General features: G+C 51.8%; 3 protein-coding genes across 8 annotated transcripts in view; 2 read left to right on the top strand and 1 right to left on the bottom strand.

Moving 5' to 3' along the window:
* Positions 1–2,144, bottom strand: part of Stag3 (STAG3 cohesin complex component) — a 28,194-nt gene extending 26,050 nt beyond the window's left edge. For all 5 annotated transcript variants that reach the window (XR_010042345.1, XR_010042346.1, XM_063234209.1 and 2 more), the window contains exons 1-2: positions 1,874–2,144; positions 751–930 (exon numbers count right to left, since the gene is read on the bottom strand). Coding sequence is in view for 3 of the 5 variants with exons in the window: in XM_063234209.1 (XP_063090279.1) it covers positions 751–920 (170 nt within the window). In the remaining 2 variants the exon portion in view is untranslated. The remainder of the gene's footprint in view (positions 1–750; positions 931–1,873) is intronic.
* Positions 2,145–2,456: 312 nt separating this feature from the next.
* On the top strand, positions 2,457–8,789 carry Gpc2 (glypican 2). Its single transcript, XM_063234208.1, has 10 exons — positions 2,457–2,799; positions 3,446–3,604; positions 3,923–4,245; positions 5,012–5,092; positions 5,767–5,929; positions 6,164–6,294; positions 6,513–6,659; positions 6,751–6,890; positions 6,967–7,142; positions 7,898–8,789. Exons 1-10 carry the CDS (start codon positions 2,634–2,636, stop codon positions 8,155–8,157), a joined length of 1,746 nt encoding a protein of 581 aa, XP_063090278.1. The 5' UTR covers positions 2,457–2,633; the 3' UTR covers positions 8,158–8,789.
* A 609-nt stretch (positions 8,790–9,398) lies between these two features.
* Positions 9,399–16,017, top strand: Gal3st4 (galactose-3-O-sulfotransferase 4). Of its 2 annotated transcripts, none has more exons than XM_003470002.5 (4): positions 9,399–9,543; positions 10,672–10,981; positions 11,166–11,469; positions 14,624–16,017. In XM_003470002.5, exons 2-4 carry the CDS (start codon positions 10,857–10,859, stop codon positions 15,653–15,655), a joined length of 1,461 nt encoding a protein of 486 aa, XP_003470050.3. In that variant the 5' UTR covers positions 9,399–9,543; positions 10,672–10,856; the 3' UTR covers positions 15,656–16,017. The 2 variants fall into 2 exon arrangements, with proteins under 2 accessions (XP_003470050.3, XP_063090276.1); XM_063234206.1 differs by having other exon boundaries at positions 9,428–9,551.
* The last annotated feature ends 49 nt before the right edge of the window (positions 16,018–16,066 follow it).

The following is a 16,066-nucleotide window of genomic DNA, read 5'->3' as shown; positions in this document are numbered from 1 at the left end:
GCGGTTTGAATGTTCACTTTGTATGCTTTCCTTTTTTTTTTTTTTTTTGTCTTTTTCGTTTTTATCGGTACCAGGGATCGAACTCATGACCACACACTTGCAAGGAAGGCGCTTATGCTGCTGAGCTAAATCCCCAGCCCCTGTATGCTTTACCTTTATAACTTGAACAATTATTTCTAAAAATAAGGCAATATGTAATTTATCAACTAGTGATTTCTGTTTATTTTTTGAAATTATGTATTTTTCTACCCTTTTTGTTTTTTAAGTAAAATTTTAAAAGATACATTATTTTAACTTTCACATAATAAAGTCATAAACCCTAATAGAGACGGATAGATGGACTGTTTTACAAAATTCCAAAAAGCAGAACTACAGGACACCAACTAAAGCGAATATACAATTTGTCAGGTTACACATAAAACATTCTAATTTATTTGTAAATCTTCCACTCTCCAATCACCAACAGCATTTATATATGCTGAACACAGAAACGTGTTCAAGATAGGTTTAGACTTCAAGTTGGATAATGAAAATCACAATGTGCTATTCTTGATATCCACAAGGTGGAGGGAAGTTAAGAAACACTTAGCAGAGCTGGAGCACATTACTATTTTGAACCTTCATAGCCTTTCTGATGTTTTCATACAGTCCAACACATATTGCAACCAGTTAAGTAAAGTGATATAGTGGAAAGCTACTGAAGATACATAAAGCAGCAGCAAAATACAACTTCTCACCAACTTCACTTACCCCTCGGAAGCCAGGTCTGAGTCCTTATCTTCACAAGACATATTGATAGAAGAACTAGAAGACGCTGATAAGGCCCTCTGGGTACCTCCTACAGTTCTTTGTTGTGAAGAGGACACATTACTTGGGGAGGAGGAGCTATGCAGCTGGGAGGAAGACCTTAAAGTAGGCATGCTGATCCAGCTGTGGGAAGAAAATGAGGAGAAGACGCCTGCCCCACTCCTCCCCTCTATCCTTGGTTCCAACCAATCCCTTTATCTTTAAAGGAACTGCTATAGAACTGTTGGGAAGAGAGTAACCAAAAATAAGACAGTTGCCCTAACCTAACCACATCAAAGGATTAAAGACACCATGATTCCCAAGCTTAAGCACAGCCTGTGCAACTCAAGTCTCTTAGAAAGATCCATTCCCAAAACAAACAAAAAAAATTTCCAAGGGGTGAGGATGCAGCTCAGGTGAGAGGCCCTAGGTTCAACCCCAGGAACTGCAAAATAGAACAAATAAAAAAGAAGACGCCACCATCTCAAGGGCTGGAGATACAACTAAATGACAGAGCCGCTTGCCTGGCATGTGTGACGCCCTGGTTTCTACCCCCCTTACCGCTATAATTAAATAAACAAACAGGAAAACACAACATCCCCACCCTCCTCGCAAAGTGGCTAGAAGGTATAGGGCTGCTCCCCAAGCACCCTAAGTAGAGACAGACACAACCCTCTTACAGATTTCAGAAACTGAAGAGAAGCAAGGAGAAAAACACTCGGATGGGAAGCACTTAAGATTTGGGGATGGAGACACCATGTGGCGCGCCCTCGGTATTTCCTGAAGGTAACATATACAGGGAACACTAACTTATTCAATTGTTTACCCATCAGTGTTTCGGGAATACGGTTCTTAGCCTATGTGGCGCAGGCCTCTGAATTACAGACATGGCTGCGGCGGCGGAAGTGGGCGACGGAGGTGGGGGAATGGAGAGGGCGCCTCTACCCCTCTGGGGCCCGAGGGTGAGGGAGAATACAATTCTTCAGTCAAAGGGGAATCTCACTGAGCCCTGAACAGTCTGTTCTAGCTAAGCAACGTTGAGCAAAAGTCACTGCCTGAGGTCTCTCGGGTCCCTGTAATCACCCACCTCCTGCACAGGTGCCTACAGCTTCCGTTTCTGCGGCGGAACAGTCTGGAAAAAGACGGGAAGGCACGAGGTACATTGTGCGCAAGCGCGAGACTATCAGTCGCTCAATTTACATATTCTCGCGAGGCTTGGAAGTGTGCGAGCTCGTGCTCACCACGTTCTTGTCATGAGTCTCCAGATGCCTAGGGCAGCAGCCGCCTAGAGCTGCAGCCAGTCCTCAGGCATGTGGTCTTGTCACTTGAGTGTAGATGCTGGAGCTCCCTGCTTTAATCCTGTGCTACCCTGTCCCTGCTTCTTGTCCCCTAAATTTCCCACTCCTGTGGCCTGGCTTCGACTAGACTAGTAAAAACTTTTAACCTAACTTCTCAACTGCAATAGGCTGGTTTCACCCAGGCCACGCCCTTTGAGCAGAATCGCCACGCCCCTAAGAAAGACCACGCCTCCACTTGGCCACGTCCCGCCCCCCTGCGGAACTTCCCCGCAGCATTGGCTTAATTTTTCCTGTGGTCCCGCCCGTGAGGCCGCTTCTTATTATCATTGGCGGGGCTCCGCCTCAGGCCCAGCCCCCTGTCCTGCTCCGAGCTCCCATTGTTTCCGCAGATGCCGCCTGGTCCAGCAATCGTGCTTGGTGCGGTTTTCTGAGGTCGAGCTCTTTCTTTGGCCGGTACAAGGATCCCGCGGCCAAGAATCAGATACTGGAGTTTGGTCGCCTCTTTTTACTTTTTCGGACCCACTTTGCTGCCCCAGAGAGATTGCAGCTATGTCTGCGCTGCGACCTCTTCTGCTTCTGCTGCTGCCTCTGTATCCCGGTCTTGGACTGGGACCTGGGAGCGAGGCAAAGGTCACCAGGAGTTGTGCAGAGACCCGGCAGGTGCTGGGGGCCCGGGGATATAGTTTAAACCTAATCCCTCCCGCCCTGATCTCAGGTGAGAAGAAAGGAAGACTAGAGAATCTGGGCGGGTGGGGGGGGGCGGTCCTCTGTATCTCACAATAACTCTCTTCCCTTTTACAGTGACCGTTATAATTTTTCATCCCGTAGTATTTCCTCCTGTAACTTCCTTACTGGGATCACAATAAGCCTACTGCTCTCATAATAGCTTTTACTCCACTCCTACTCCAGGAATCCCTTTCTAGTAATTAGCACCCCTACTAAGTGTCTTTCTTCGCAGCCAGATTCTCAGTGCTCTTTGGGGCCCCTGCCATAATAATACTTTCTTGCTAACCAAGTAACCCCATCCTTTCAAACCCCATTCTTCGTTTCACTGGAAGCTGTCCTGCAAATCTCTAGGAGGTATTGGGTGTATGATGTTGGTGAGGGTCACCTGAGGACACCCTGATCACTAATTTGCCCCCGGGGGCAGCCCTCAAATAAGTGATCCCATGACTAATGAGAGTGGACTTGGGATGGGTTGAGGAAACAATAAGGAGGGGGCAGGTGACTATAAGGGTTGCAGACAATAGAGAAAGAGACTAGACAGGTGGGAGAAACAGGCCAGTCCCTAGAAATAGGTGGGAGATGGACAATATTTCTCAATACCCCTTGCCACCATTTCTCCCTGTCTCCCTGTCCAGGCGAGCACCTCCAGATCTGTCCCCAGGAGTACACCTGCTGTTCCAGTGAGACGGAGCAGAAGCTGATCAGGGAGACTGAGGCCACCTTCCGAGGCCTGGTGGAGGACAGTGGCTCCTTCCTGGTTCACACACTGGCTGCCCGGCACAGAAAGTTTAATGGTGAGGACTCAGAGTCGCCAAAGACACTTCACACTTCCTTTCTGTGCTGAAAACCCTAGCAATCTTCTTGTCTCTTTTTCTTCCTCCAATCCTAAGACATTCCACTCCTGCCTAGCCCTGCTTCTCTCCAATCCCCTACCCAGACTCTTTCCAGAATCCTGTACCCCTAATTGCCTATCTGTTAGGTCTCTGAGAGTTGCCCAGTTTCTAATTCACTTGTTTCTTCTCTTCTCATCCCCAACCTCTCCTGCCTCTGCCCTTTCACTGTTGTTCCTTTCTCTGACCTCACCACCTACCCCCACTCCCTGCTTTTGCTAGAATTTTTTCGGGAGATGCTTTCTGTATCCCAGCAATCCTTGGCCCAGCTCTTCTCGCACTCCTATGGTCGCCTGTATTCCCAGCACGCCCTCATCTTCAATGGCCTGTTCTCTCGACTGCGGGACTACTATGAGAAGTCTGGTGAGGGGCTAGATGACACCTTGTCGGATTTCTGGGCACAGCTCCTGGAGAGAGCTTTCCCTCTGCTCCACCCACAGTACAGCTTCCCCCCTGACTTCCTGCTCTGCCTCACGCGCCTCACTTCAACCACTGATGGCTCTCTGCAACCCTTTGGGGACTCACCCCGTCGTCTCCGCCTACAGGTGAGGAGGGCTCACAAGGCCTGAGCTTCAGCCAGTCTGAACTAGTGACCTCTGAACTATGCACCACTCACTTCTAAACCGATGACTATCTTTTGTGCCCCGGTCACCGGCCTACACCTCAGCCATCTCTAACCTGTCTCAAGCATTGGTCACCTGTATGTGACCTAGTGTTCCTTGATGTCCTTTGGCTGGATAACCCCCTTTTCTTTGCCCTAGTTTTATACAAACACGTATCTGCCCTCCCTAGCTGAGCCACTTTTCTATCAACTCCTACCTAATTCTAACATCTTGACATCCTCTGAACAAATAAACATGAATTAGCCATGATAGCTGAAAAACATTTTCACTTGTAGCATCTCATTTGTCTTTAAGATACATGACAGTATTCTTTTATACAGATGAGAAAACTGGGTCTTCCAAAGGTTCAGCTCTTACTGCCAGTACGTGGTAGAGCTGTGCCTCACTCCAGCTCTTCTGGCTTCAAGTTCAGGGTTCTGACCCACAATCTCTCTGTCGCCATGCCCTGTGCAATACAATCCCTACATCAATTCCCAAATCCCAGTCCCCTTGATCCTTCTAGACTATAATTCCTTTGAACCCCTGAACCTGCCTCTTAATCCCACGTGACACTCTGTCCACCCCAAGGTAACCCCACAGCCCTAACCCCCACTATTCATCCCTTAGGTGCAGTCCCTTGGCGCCAGTCTTGACTGACCTATGATAACTTGTGTTTTCTTTTTTCTTTCTTTTTTTCCCCTTCCCCCAGATAACCCGGGCTCTGGTGGCTGCCAAGGCTTTTGTCCAGGGCCTGGAGACTGGAAGAAGTGTGGTCAGTGAAACGCTTAAGGTTAGAAGGGGTCCAGGTGTGGGCAGAGTCCAGGGAGGGAGAGGCAGAAGTGGGAGAAACTTCTTGAGGAAAGACAGGCATCAGCTGGCAGGAGAGACCTGGAGTCTCCCCCATCAGCCTCCAGGCTCAGGCCCCCCAGGGTAAATCAGACAGGAAGGAGGCTGGTGTGAGGTCTCCACTGACCAAGATTTTCCATGATCTCCTGTAACCCCTGACCCTGTCCTGCCCTCTGACTCATACCTCCTCCAGCCTCTGATGGCCTGTTCATCTCCATAGCAGTCTGAGGGAGTGCTGACCTCACTGGGTCCCCTAGGACCTCTCAATGACTCCCACCTTGCTGCTGAAGGCCTGTCTCCACCACTGAACCTTTCCCTGACCTCCCAGCTTTACCTCCTGCCTCCTTACCATCCCTTCCTTCCCTTCCCAACCAGGATGGGCTTTCTTGTCCGTAACCTCTCTTCAGACACCTCCCCCAGTAATACCCCTCCTGTGAAGCAATGTCTGTGACCAGACCCCTAGGAATTTTGCCTATCCACTTCTGGCAGTCAGCAATCCTCCATGCTCACATGGGCCTGGGTACTGTATCTGGTTCTCTTTGTGCCTACCAGCAGGCTTGACCAAGAACAGCCAAGGTGTTTGTGGATGAAACAAACAGCCCAGTTCTCTGCCCCCAGGTGCCTGTGTCTCAAGGCTGCCGGCAGGCTCTGATGCGTCTGACTGGCTGCCCCCTTTGCCGGGGAGTTCCCTCACTTATGCCCTGCCGGGGCTTCTGCCTCAATGTGGCCCATGGCTGTCTCAGCAACAAGGGACTGGAGCCTGACTGGGGCAGCTATCTGGGTGAGGGGGTTCAAGAAAACCTGGGATGAAGGAGGGCCCTCAGCAAGGCTGACGGCTGTGTGGGGAGGGGCCCTGGAGACGGGTCTAGAGCCCAATGGAGAGGTGCATACAGTGTGGGAGGGGGCGTTCCCCCCAACACTGCTGCTTCCTTCTAAATCCCTGGTGAGGATTTGTGGGGACATCCTAGTTCAGTGTAGAACCTCAATCCCTGTTTCTTCTTCCTCCTCCTTCAAGATGGTCTCTTGCTCCTCGCGGAGAAACTCCAGGGGCCCTTTTCCTTTGAGCTGGCTGCCGAGTCCATTGGGGTGAAGATCTCAGAGGGTTTGATGTATTTACAGGAAAACAGTGTAAAGGTGTCAGCCAAGGTATGGGAGAGAAGGGATGTCAGCCTAGCAGAGGGGAGGGAAGGGTGATGAGGCCTGGGCTGGAGGACACTGTGCCGTGTGAGCCCAGGTGTAGGGAGGAACCATAAAGGTGAGGCCCCGGGTGGGGGACAGTTTGGGCATCTGAGGAGAATGTAGGGTGGGAGTGGGTACATTGTGGGTGGCCTGAGCATGACTCTCATGCACTGCTCTCTGCACAGGCGTTTCAGGAATGTGGGACTCCCCACCCGGTGCCAGCCCGCCACCGCCGAGCACCGGCGCCCCGGGAAGAGGCAGCCCGGCCTTGGAGGGCGGCGGCCGAGGAGGAGCGGCCCACGACAGCGGCAGGCACCAACCTGCACCGGCTAGTGTGTAGTGGGCGGGGCGAGGAATGCAGGAGGGTCTGGGTCTGGAGGTCCAGTTGTAGCTCAGCCTGCTGTCTGGCTGTCTGCCGCACAGGTTTGGGAGCTTCGTGAGCGGCTGGGCCGGGTGCGAGGCTTCTGGGCCGGGCTGCCCCTGACTGTGTGTGGGGACTCCCGTATGGCAGCGGACATCTCGCAGGAGGCGGCACCCTGCTGGACTGGCGTTGGGCGAGGCCGGTGAGTGGGTTGGCAGCGGCTGCGGGCAGGGGAGACCTGGCAGGTGGCCGGAGGCTTTGGAATGTTGTGCTCGCAGGTATTTGTCACCAGTTGTCGGGGCCTCCCCGACTGAGCAGCTCCACAACCCCGAGCTGGATGTGGATGCCTCGGGCCCCGACGTCCTCACGCGCCGCCGTCGGCTGCAGCTCCGCGCTGCCACTGCCAGGATGAGGGCTGCTGCGCTGGGCCAGGACCTGGACATGCGGGATGCAGGTGAGCCCCGCCCACTGCAGCGTGAGCCCCGCCCATCCCCATCCCCAGAGAGCTCCGCCCACTGCCGCGAGAGTCCCGCCCACTACTCCCCCTTCCTTTGAGGGCTCCGCCCACTGCCCAATAAGCGCCACCTACTGCCCCACGAGGTTTCCCCTGTATCCATGAGCCCCACCTTCTGTTCTGTGAGCCCCACCTCCCACTACGTGGTCCCACCTTCCCGCTCCCCTCCCAGGTTTCTTAGATTTATTCATTCTCCTCCATTTAAGCCTTTGCTCTGCCCCTGACTCAAAGGTAGAAGTAAATGACCAACAAATGAGTGGATCTGTATCCTAGTGTGCGTGGTGCAGCGGGAAACAGACACAGAAAAGTGGAGAACCTTCTTATAAAGAGCAAAGTGTGGCAGAAGTGGGGGGGGGAGTTGGGAAAGCTGGTGGGGTGACAATGGGGTGGAATTCTCTACGCCTTTGTCTCTTCTCCCCTCCCTTCCTGTCTGCTCTGGCTTCTGTGTACTTGTTTTCTTTCGTGTTTATCCTCTCTCCCCATCTGTCTCTTCTTACTTCTAATTGTCTCTTTTCCTGTCTCCCAAGCCTTTTCTCATCCCATCTGCTGTCTGATTTTGCTTTCTCTCTCCCTGCCTATCTCTTCTTCTTTTACCTGTGTCTCCCTGCCCCTTCTTTCTGTTTCTAACACTCTCTCCTTCTCTCTGTTTCTCCCCACTCCCCACTTTTTCACCCTGTCTCTATTCTTCCTTGCAGATGAGGATGGCAGTGGTTCTGGAGCGGGACAGCAGTACGCAGACGACTGGAAGGCCGGGACTGCACCGGTGGCCCCCCCAGTCCGCCCTGCAAGGCCCCCTCGCCCTCCACGCAGGGAAGGTTCTGGCGGCAAAGGAGGAGGTGGCAGTGCTCGCTACAACCAGGGCAGGAGCAGGAGTGGGGTGACATCTGTTGCCCTTCACACCCCGCCTATCTTCATTCTCTTCTCTTCAGCCCTCTCTGTGCTTGGACCTCGATAACATGGGAAGGGAGCCCTAGCATCAGAAGGAGTGACAGCCCTTCACTGCCTCCCGCTCCAGCTGGGCCTGGGGCCGGAGGAGTTGAAGGGGCTGGAGAGCAGGTGGAAAAGGGACTTTGCAGGTGAATGGCTGGGGCCCCAAATCCAGGAGATTCCCATCCGTGGGTTGGTGGGGGGTGTTCACAATATTTATTTTTTCATTTGGTAACGGGGTTGGGAGGTACTGGGGTATTTATTTTAGGAAGGAAGGAAGTGTGGTTTTAGTCCTCCAGGGTTGAGCACTGTTCATCAGCTCCAATAAGGGGAAAGTGGGGGGGGGGGACTTTAGAGTTGCCATCTAGAAATGGGCTGAAGTAAGTTGGAATTGGGGAGGGGTAGAACTCTAATGGGGTGGGGCACCCCGTCTCAGAAATGGACAGAGCTAGGTGCTAATGGGGTACAGGGCAGGGGCTGGGAGTGTGTGAGTAGGCTGTGTGACCCAATGGGCCTGGGTTCTGTTGAGTTTTTTCATAATCAATTTTTAAAAAGGGGGCTTAGCTTATGACCTCTGCCATCCACATCCTTCACAAGCTGCCATCCATGTGTCAGTGTTTGAGTCAGTGTTTATTCATAAATAAATGTTAATTTATTGGACCCTGTGTATGGTTTTCTGTGTCTTCATCATCCCTCCTAAGTCCTGGCCCTTAGTAGAGGCCCCAGGGCATCTGTGATTGGCTCAGTTTCTGCCTGCTTCTTCCCTTTTCTGGACCTTTTCTCCCTGGAAACAGGCCAGAAGGAGTGACCTCTGGTCTCCAGGTTACCCACAAGGGCTGAACAAGTTCCTCCATAAAATACAGAGCATTGTGGAAATGGAACAGGAACTGCATGAAGAAGCACCTTGTCACCTGCAAAATTCTCTTTAAACACAAGGCAGGCGTTTTCCATGTCATCAGGGCACTGTGCCTGCCTTCAGGGTGGCAGTTCTTGTCCTCTGGGTGTCGACCCCTGGCTACCCTGACAATGTTTGCTTTCAGCCTCTCTCTCTCCCCTTTTCCTTTTCCTTTGCTTTCTTCCTTGCTCTGAATGACTCTTTTGTTCTGTAGAAAGCTGAGAGGAAAAGGTATAATTCATTCCTAAGTGAAAGGAGAGTGGAAATGGGGTCCTCCAAGGGCAGGCCAGACACCCCAATGAGAATGAAAGATGCAGGAGGGAGAGACCCAGAGATGCGATCAAAGCCGAAGCAGCTGCTTGGACTGGAGGGACAAAGGGAGGGGAGGGGAGGAGCCTGGGTGCTGAGAAAGTTTGTGGAGAAAGTTGAGCTGAGCTGAGCTGAGCTGAGCTGAGGGTGGTGGCTGAGAAAGGCGGAGGGCCTGACCTGATTTTCCTGCTGTGCTCCCCTTGTGGCCTGGTGAGTGGGTAAGGACAGATGAAACTGGGCTGGTGGAGGGACCCTTGAATTTATGGGAGGAGCCTTGAGGGATTCACAGGACCCCAGAGGAGGTCAACAAAGGGCTGGCGACAGACTGAGCAGTCTCCAAAGCTGAAGTGAACAGAGGGGTTATAGAAAGAGATAAAGATGAATGAGAGGAGATGAAGAATTCAGGAGAGTTGCAGCTGGATCCTGGGGGCTGTGCTGTGGGAAGAAATTGGGGGCGATGCCAGCGGGGTGAGTCCCTGGGTAGCCAGTGTGACTTCTGGCTGCCTGGGGTCAGCCCTGACTCATTCAAGAAGAGGGCTGTCCAGGCTTGTTGGAGGGGCAGCAGTCCTTGATTGCTGGTTGTATTCTGAAGAGGTGGAGCCAGACTCCAAGCTCATTAAGGGTATCAGGCCTAGGAAAGAACGCCAAATCTTGGTGTCCATGGGTTTTTCCATATCTGTTCCCTGGGACTCAGTCCCTGCTCTCCCTGGGCTGTGTCACCCTCCCTCTCCTTGCCCCCCTGCAGCGCCACCCTCTGAATCCCCTCCACTGCACTGATGGTCTTGGGAAGTGGGACGGGGCTGTGTCCAGGGAACTGGCTCCATCTCCCTCATCTCCTCCAGCCCCTCTCACACTGAGGTTTAGACATGCAGCCGCTTGTGCTCATTACAAAGTCACTCCTATAAGTTCCGATCTCCCTTCCTCCTGCCTGCTTCCCCAACCTCTTCCTGTCTGACCCTCATTCCATGCTTGTAGCTTCCCCCTGGTCACAGAAGGGGATTCTTGAACTCCATTTGTGGCAGACAGTGGGGCTCAGGAGGAAGCCAGTGAGCTGGCAGTGTCCTGACCTGATTGTCATCAGCCCACGGGTCTGGTCTCTCTCGGTGGCTGTTTCATTCACAGTAGGGTGGGGACTGAACATCAGAGAGAATTGAAGGGAGCTGGAGATCAGCCCGATACTGATAGCAGGAGGAGTAGTCGTGGGGCCACCTACAAGGGCCGGGTGTGGAGAGCACCCTTTAGGGCTCCCCCTTCCCGAATTAGGTCTCAGCTATAACAGGAGAAAAGGTTCTACCTCTCTCCTTAGACTCCCCTCCTTCCCCCTCATTTCCCTTCTAGACGCTGACAGAGGCAAAAATCTGCTAACTCAGGGGCAGACTCAACCAGGGCTCCGAAGAGGCCTGGGGAATGACCCCCCATCTCCAAACGCGCCTTCCACGGCTGTGCGGCTGTCTCAAGCTGTCTCTGCCTCTGTTCTTGGCCCTGGCTCTGTCTCTGTCTAGTGTCCCCCTTCCCTGTGCCACATGGGCCCTCTGTCTCCTGCCAGAACCAAGCGGCTGTGGGGGCCTCGGAGCCTAGGGGTGGCTCTGGGAGTCTTCATGACCATCGGATTTGGCCTCCAGCTCTGGGGGGGGCCCTTCCAGAGGAGGTGAGTTCCATCTTGTCCCATCTCCTGATAGATGCTTCTCCAGTGGCTTCTCCTTATCCCTCCCGGGGCTGTTACTCTTGGGGACTCAGAGGAGCTGGTATGCCCGTTGTCCTTTCTTCATTAAGAAGCCACTTGCTCCCCTTGCTGCTGAGGGACAGGCCTCCTCCCCTCTGTCTCTTCCTAGGCTCCAGAGGCTGCAGCTCCGACAACCCTGGGTTTCATCCCTGGGACCAGCGGCTTCGTCTTGCCTACCCCAGCAGCGACTCGTGTTCCTGAAGACGCATAAATCTGGGAGCAGCTCTGTGCTGAACCTGCTTCATCGCTACGGGGACCGGCACGGGCTGCGCTTTGCTCTCCCTGCCCGCTACCAGTTTGGCTACCCAAGGCTTTTCCAGGCTTCTCGAGTCAAAGGCTACCGTCCCCAGGGTGGGGGCACCCAGCCCCCCTTCCACATCCTCTGTCACCATATGAGATTCAACCTGAAAGAGGTGAGACACTGGCATAGGGTGGGGCTGGAAAGAGATGGGCTCAGGCTTGTGGCTCAGACCACCGAAGGAGTGTTCCCCCACACCACGTCACCCACGAATTGCTCATGGAGGCCACAAAGGTGGGGTATTTTTATTGCTGTCTCTATAGGTGTCCCTTCCCCCAGGGTTGCCTGGGAGCCTCCTAACTGAGGTTTCTGGGGACCTCTTTTCTGTTTAGGGTTTCTGGGGCTCCTCCTTCTTCCATCTAGGGTTTACCCTAAACTACATTTTTTTTCAATACTAGGGAATGAATCTAGGGTTCTCTACTGAGCTACATCCATGACCCTTTTCTATTTTGAGGCAAGGACTCCCTAAGTTTTTAAATTGCCTAGCTGGCTTGAACTTGTGCGCCTACTCTGTCACCCCTCAGATTTCTAGGGTTACAGGTGTTCACCTCCACACCTGGCAGATGCCACATCCTGAGACTTCCTGTCAGCTCTGTGTCAAGCCTAGGCAGAGTACAGTGGAGCAGTCAGTTGAAGGCCCACTTCTGGCCCTCAGGAGCCTCGGTAATTAAGAGAGAGACAAGCACACATGCTCAAGTGTTCAAATGGATACACCAGGCACCTGAGAGTTCGTGTAGGAAGGCAATCAATGAGCAAATAAAAATTTACAGGACAACACAACTTTTTTGCATAATTACCATCCCTTTGCCAGGAAAGCAGTGTCAATGTGTCCATTATACAGATGTGGAGATGAAGTCTCAGGGAAGCTAGATGACTGGCTTCTTCAGTTTGGTGTAATGGTACACAATCTATAATCTCAGCACTCTGGGAGGCTGAGGCAGGAGGATCACAGGTTCAAGCCAGGGCAAGTTAGCAATTTAGAGAGACAGTCTCAAAATGAAAAATAAAAATTAAAATAAATAAAAATTAAAAAGGGGCTGAGAATATTCCTCAGTGTGAAAGCCCTGGGTCCAATCCCAAGTACTGTCAAAACAAAAGCAGAAAATTGGCAAGGCTAGGCTATGAACTCAGGTCCATTTACTCCAAACTCAGGACTTCTTCTGTGCACATGTATATGTTTTTGCATTTGGAACTGTGGAGAAAGTAGTCATCTACTCTCTCTACTGGGGAGAAAGTAGGGCTTTGCAGTAAGTGCAGAATCCGGTATTTTTAAAGGGAACAAAGCATCAGCAAAGACCAGTGGTGCGTGTTCGTGCATGCACACATCTGTGTGTCAGAAGGGGAGTGTGCAGCATAGGTAGCTGACAGAGCTTCAGCGGGGGTGGCAAAGACACTTGTTGGAGCTGGAGCTGGAGCTGATGAGGCTTCTGAGGGTGATCTATGGCAGCAGGGTCACTGTTAGGAGAGAGGTGATGACAGGGGTCTTGAGGTCAGCTTCTTCTGCGGGCTTGGATGATGACTTTCCTGCTTGCCACCATTGGCTGAACTCCTGTCATGTTCCAGGCTCTTCCACATTCGTTCAGATAAGGGTTTAACCAGATTTACGGGTGGGTAAATTAAGATTCTGAGAGCTTCAATAATCTGCCCAGTCACATAACAAAATGTTTACATTTTAAGAAATTATTACAGTAAAACATACATTGCCATGAATCTTGCTCAGAATCCTTCCCCTCCCTTCAAACACACTGGTGCTTTCCTTCTTGCCACCCTGTGAAATACTAGAAGTCCTCTTTTTGTGTCCTTATGAGGTATAATAAAAAATGTGGTTTCCAGCACTTGGGAGGCTGAAGAAGGAGGAATGCTGTGAGTTTGAGACCAGCCTGGGCTACAACGTGAGCCCAAAGGCAGCCTGAACTGTGTAGCAAGATCTTGTCTCAAAAAGGCAATTAATTAAATAATTAATTAAAAATGTGGTGAACTCTGTGGCCAAGCGCCATCCAATGGAAAGGCAGGCTCATAAAAATGTTAAGGTGTGGCTTCATCTACCTGATTTGCCGGAGCTGGCACCACGCAATCCTAGCTCTTTCCCAAAGTCGAAATGACCATAAAAAGGTAGATGTTTTGAATCAATTCAGCACCTTGAGTAGCCATGACAGCACAGCTAAAACATTCACAAAAGAAGACTTCCAGAGCTGCTTCAGCAAGAATGATGGGATAAGTGTGTCCAAAGCAACAGGGTGTATTTGGGAGAGGAGGATACACGGCAATATACATCTTACTGTAATAAATTTTCTTGAATTTGAAGAGTCACTGTATTTTTAATCATATCTCATAAATAGGATTAGGCTTTTATTCCAGGTCCATCTGATGCCAAAAGCTATTCTCTTCACAGTTTCCTTTGAAAGAGAATTCAAAGGCTCTGCCCTTCAAGCATGTCCATATTAGTGGAGCAGATTGGAGAATGTAGTGAGGGGAGAGAGGTCAGACTCAGTAATGGAAGCTAATTTCCCAGGCAGAAACCCTCAGCGCGTCTAGGAGCTATAGTTTCTTGTGGATAGGCCTGCAAGGGTGTGTTAGGGAATGGCTCAGCCTGATTCTCACCATTGTGGTTGATGGTTAGCTCCTGGCCCTAAGGGCAGCACTCTGTCAAGTGCCCAGTGATCCCTGACGCCCTAATCCGGGGGTATCTTTTGCTCCCCAAAGCTTCAGGAAAGCCTTACCCCGTGGCCATCCTTGGCTGGCCTTGGATAGCACTATTGTTGCCCCTTCTCTCTCTCTCTCTCTCTCTCTCTCTCTCTCTCTCTCTCTCTCTCTCTCTCCTACCAAAGACCACGCCCTTCTCCTACCCTGGAGAGGCCCACGGCCAATTCCTTTTTTGGAGCTGTGACTAAGACTTCCAGAGTATGTATTCAAAGGTTTTTGTTGGAGACATTTGTGTAAGATTTGGTTCTTAGCTGTTTTACTGACCAGGAGGGACAGAAAGGTACAAGGAAATTAAGTTCACCACAAGCTTCACCACGAGTTATCCTGGTTTTTTTTTTACATCATCTATTGTATCCTTCATAAACACCTCAGAACTTTCTCATTCTCCAAATGAGAAAAATGAGTCTAGAAGATGTGGCCCCAGCCAACTGGTGTAGGAGGCTGGGTCCCCAGCAGAGCTTCGAGGAGGCTGGCTGGGGTCAGCAGATACCTGGCTTGTGCTCACTTGCTCCCTTCTTCCCTGTGGTCCACTTCTTTATCCCTGTGTCTGTCTTTTCTCTTCTCAGGTACTTCAGGTTATGCCTTCTGACAGCTTCTTCTTTTCTATTGTCCGAGACCCTGCAGCTCTGGCCCGCTCTGCTTTCTCCTACTATAAATCCACATCGTCAGCCTTCCGCAAGGCACCGTCCTTGGCTGCCTTCCTGGCCAATCCTCGAGCCTTCTATCGACCCAGGGCCCGTGGGGACCACTATGCCCGAAACTTACTGTGGTTTGACTTTGGCCTACCCTTCCCTCCAGAGATGAGGACTAACAGAGGGGATCCTCATCTCCCCAAAGACCCCAGCCCCCTCCAGCCGCATGTCTTGCCTTCTGGGGCTGACTCTCAAGCCCAAATCCTGGATCCCAAGGCCCTCTTCCAGCCCGTTTTCACCGTCGCTGATGGCCACAGGCAGACAGCCAGCCCTGGATCGTTAGATTTGGGGTCCTCGCCCTTCATCAAGTGGGCTCTGGCATGGCTGGACTCCGTCTTTGACCTGGTCATGGTGGCTGAGTACTTTGATGAGTCACTGATTCTGCTGGCAGATGCCCTGTGCTGGGGTCTGGATGACGTGGTGGGCTTCATGCACAACGCCCAGGCTGGAGGTGAGCGGGGCCTCAACGCAGATAGCAACAGTAGACTGAGTGCTGAAGATCGGCAGCTGACCGAAAGGGCCCGAGCCTGGAACAATCTGGATTGGGCTCTCTATGTGCACTTCAACCACAGTCTGTGGGCACGGATAGAGCAATACGGCCAGAGACGGCTGGAGCGTGCTGTGGCGGAGCTCCGGGCTCGCAGAGAGGCTTTGGCTAATCATTGCCTAGTCGGGGGTGAGGCTCTGGACCCCAAATATATCACCAACCGGAAGCTCCGCCCCTTCCAGTTTGGGACAGCCAAGGTTTTGGGTTACGTACTTCAGAGCGGACTGAGCCCCCAAGACCAGGAAGAGTGTGAACGCCTGGCTACCCCTGAGCTACAGTACAAGGACAAGCTGGATGCCAAGCAGTTTCCCCCTACAGTTTCGCTGCCCCTTAAGACTTCAAGACTGCTCTCCCCATAGGCATCAGACTACAGATTGGGACGCAAGTGGGGGGCTGCCAGAAGCAATTTCTGCTTCCCTCCCAAGGGATGGACGTTTACCCTGATTCAGACCCCAAGTGTTTCTGGCCTTTGCCCGGGAATTCCAGCTGGTCTCCCTTCCTTACCTACGTTGCCCTCTTCTGCCCTTTTCTTGTCCCGAGGCAGGTCTGTGTGTGGCTCTCTCTAAACTCCGCTGGAGGGACAAAAGATGAAGTAAGACGAGAAAGTTTGGGGCACGGTGAACTGGAATGATAAGTACATTTTCTATGAAATAGTTGTTATTGGGCTATCATTGGTTCACCATAACGTGTTTGTTGAATGAATAAATGACAGAAAATTTCACTTGATCTACGCAAGGCAGAAAGGGGAGGGATGGAGAGGCTTCCAGGCA

Source organism: Cavia porcellus, unplaced genomic scaffold, assembly GCF_034190915.1.
Source record: "Cavia porcellus strain 051 isolate PalLab524CR breed Dunkin Hartley unplaced genomic scaffold, mCavPor4.1 scaffold_23, whole genome shotgun sequence".
Taxonomy (NCBI): Eukaryota; Metazoa; Chordata; class Mammalia; order Rodentia; family Caviidae; genus Cavia; species Cavia porcellus.
This window is presented reverse-complemented; position numbering and strand designations above follow the sequence as displayed.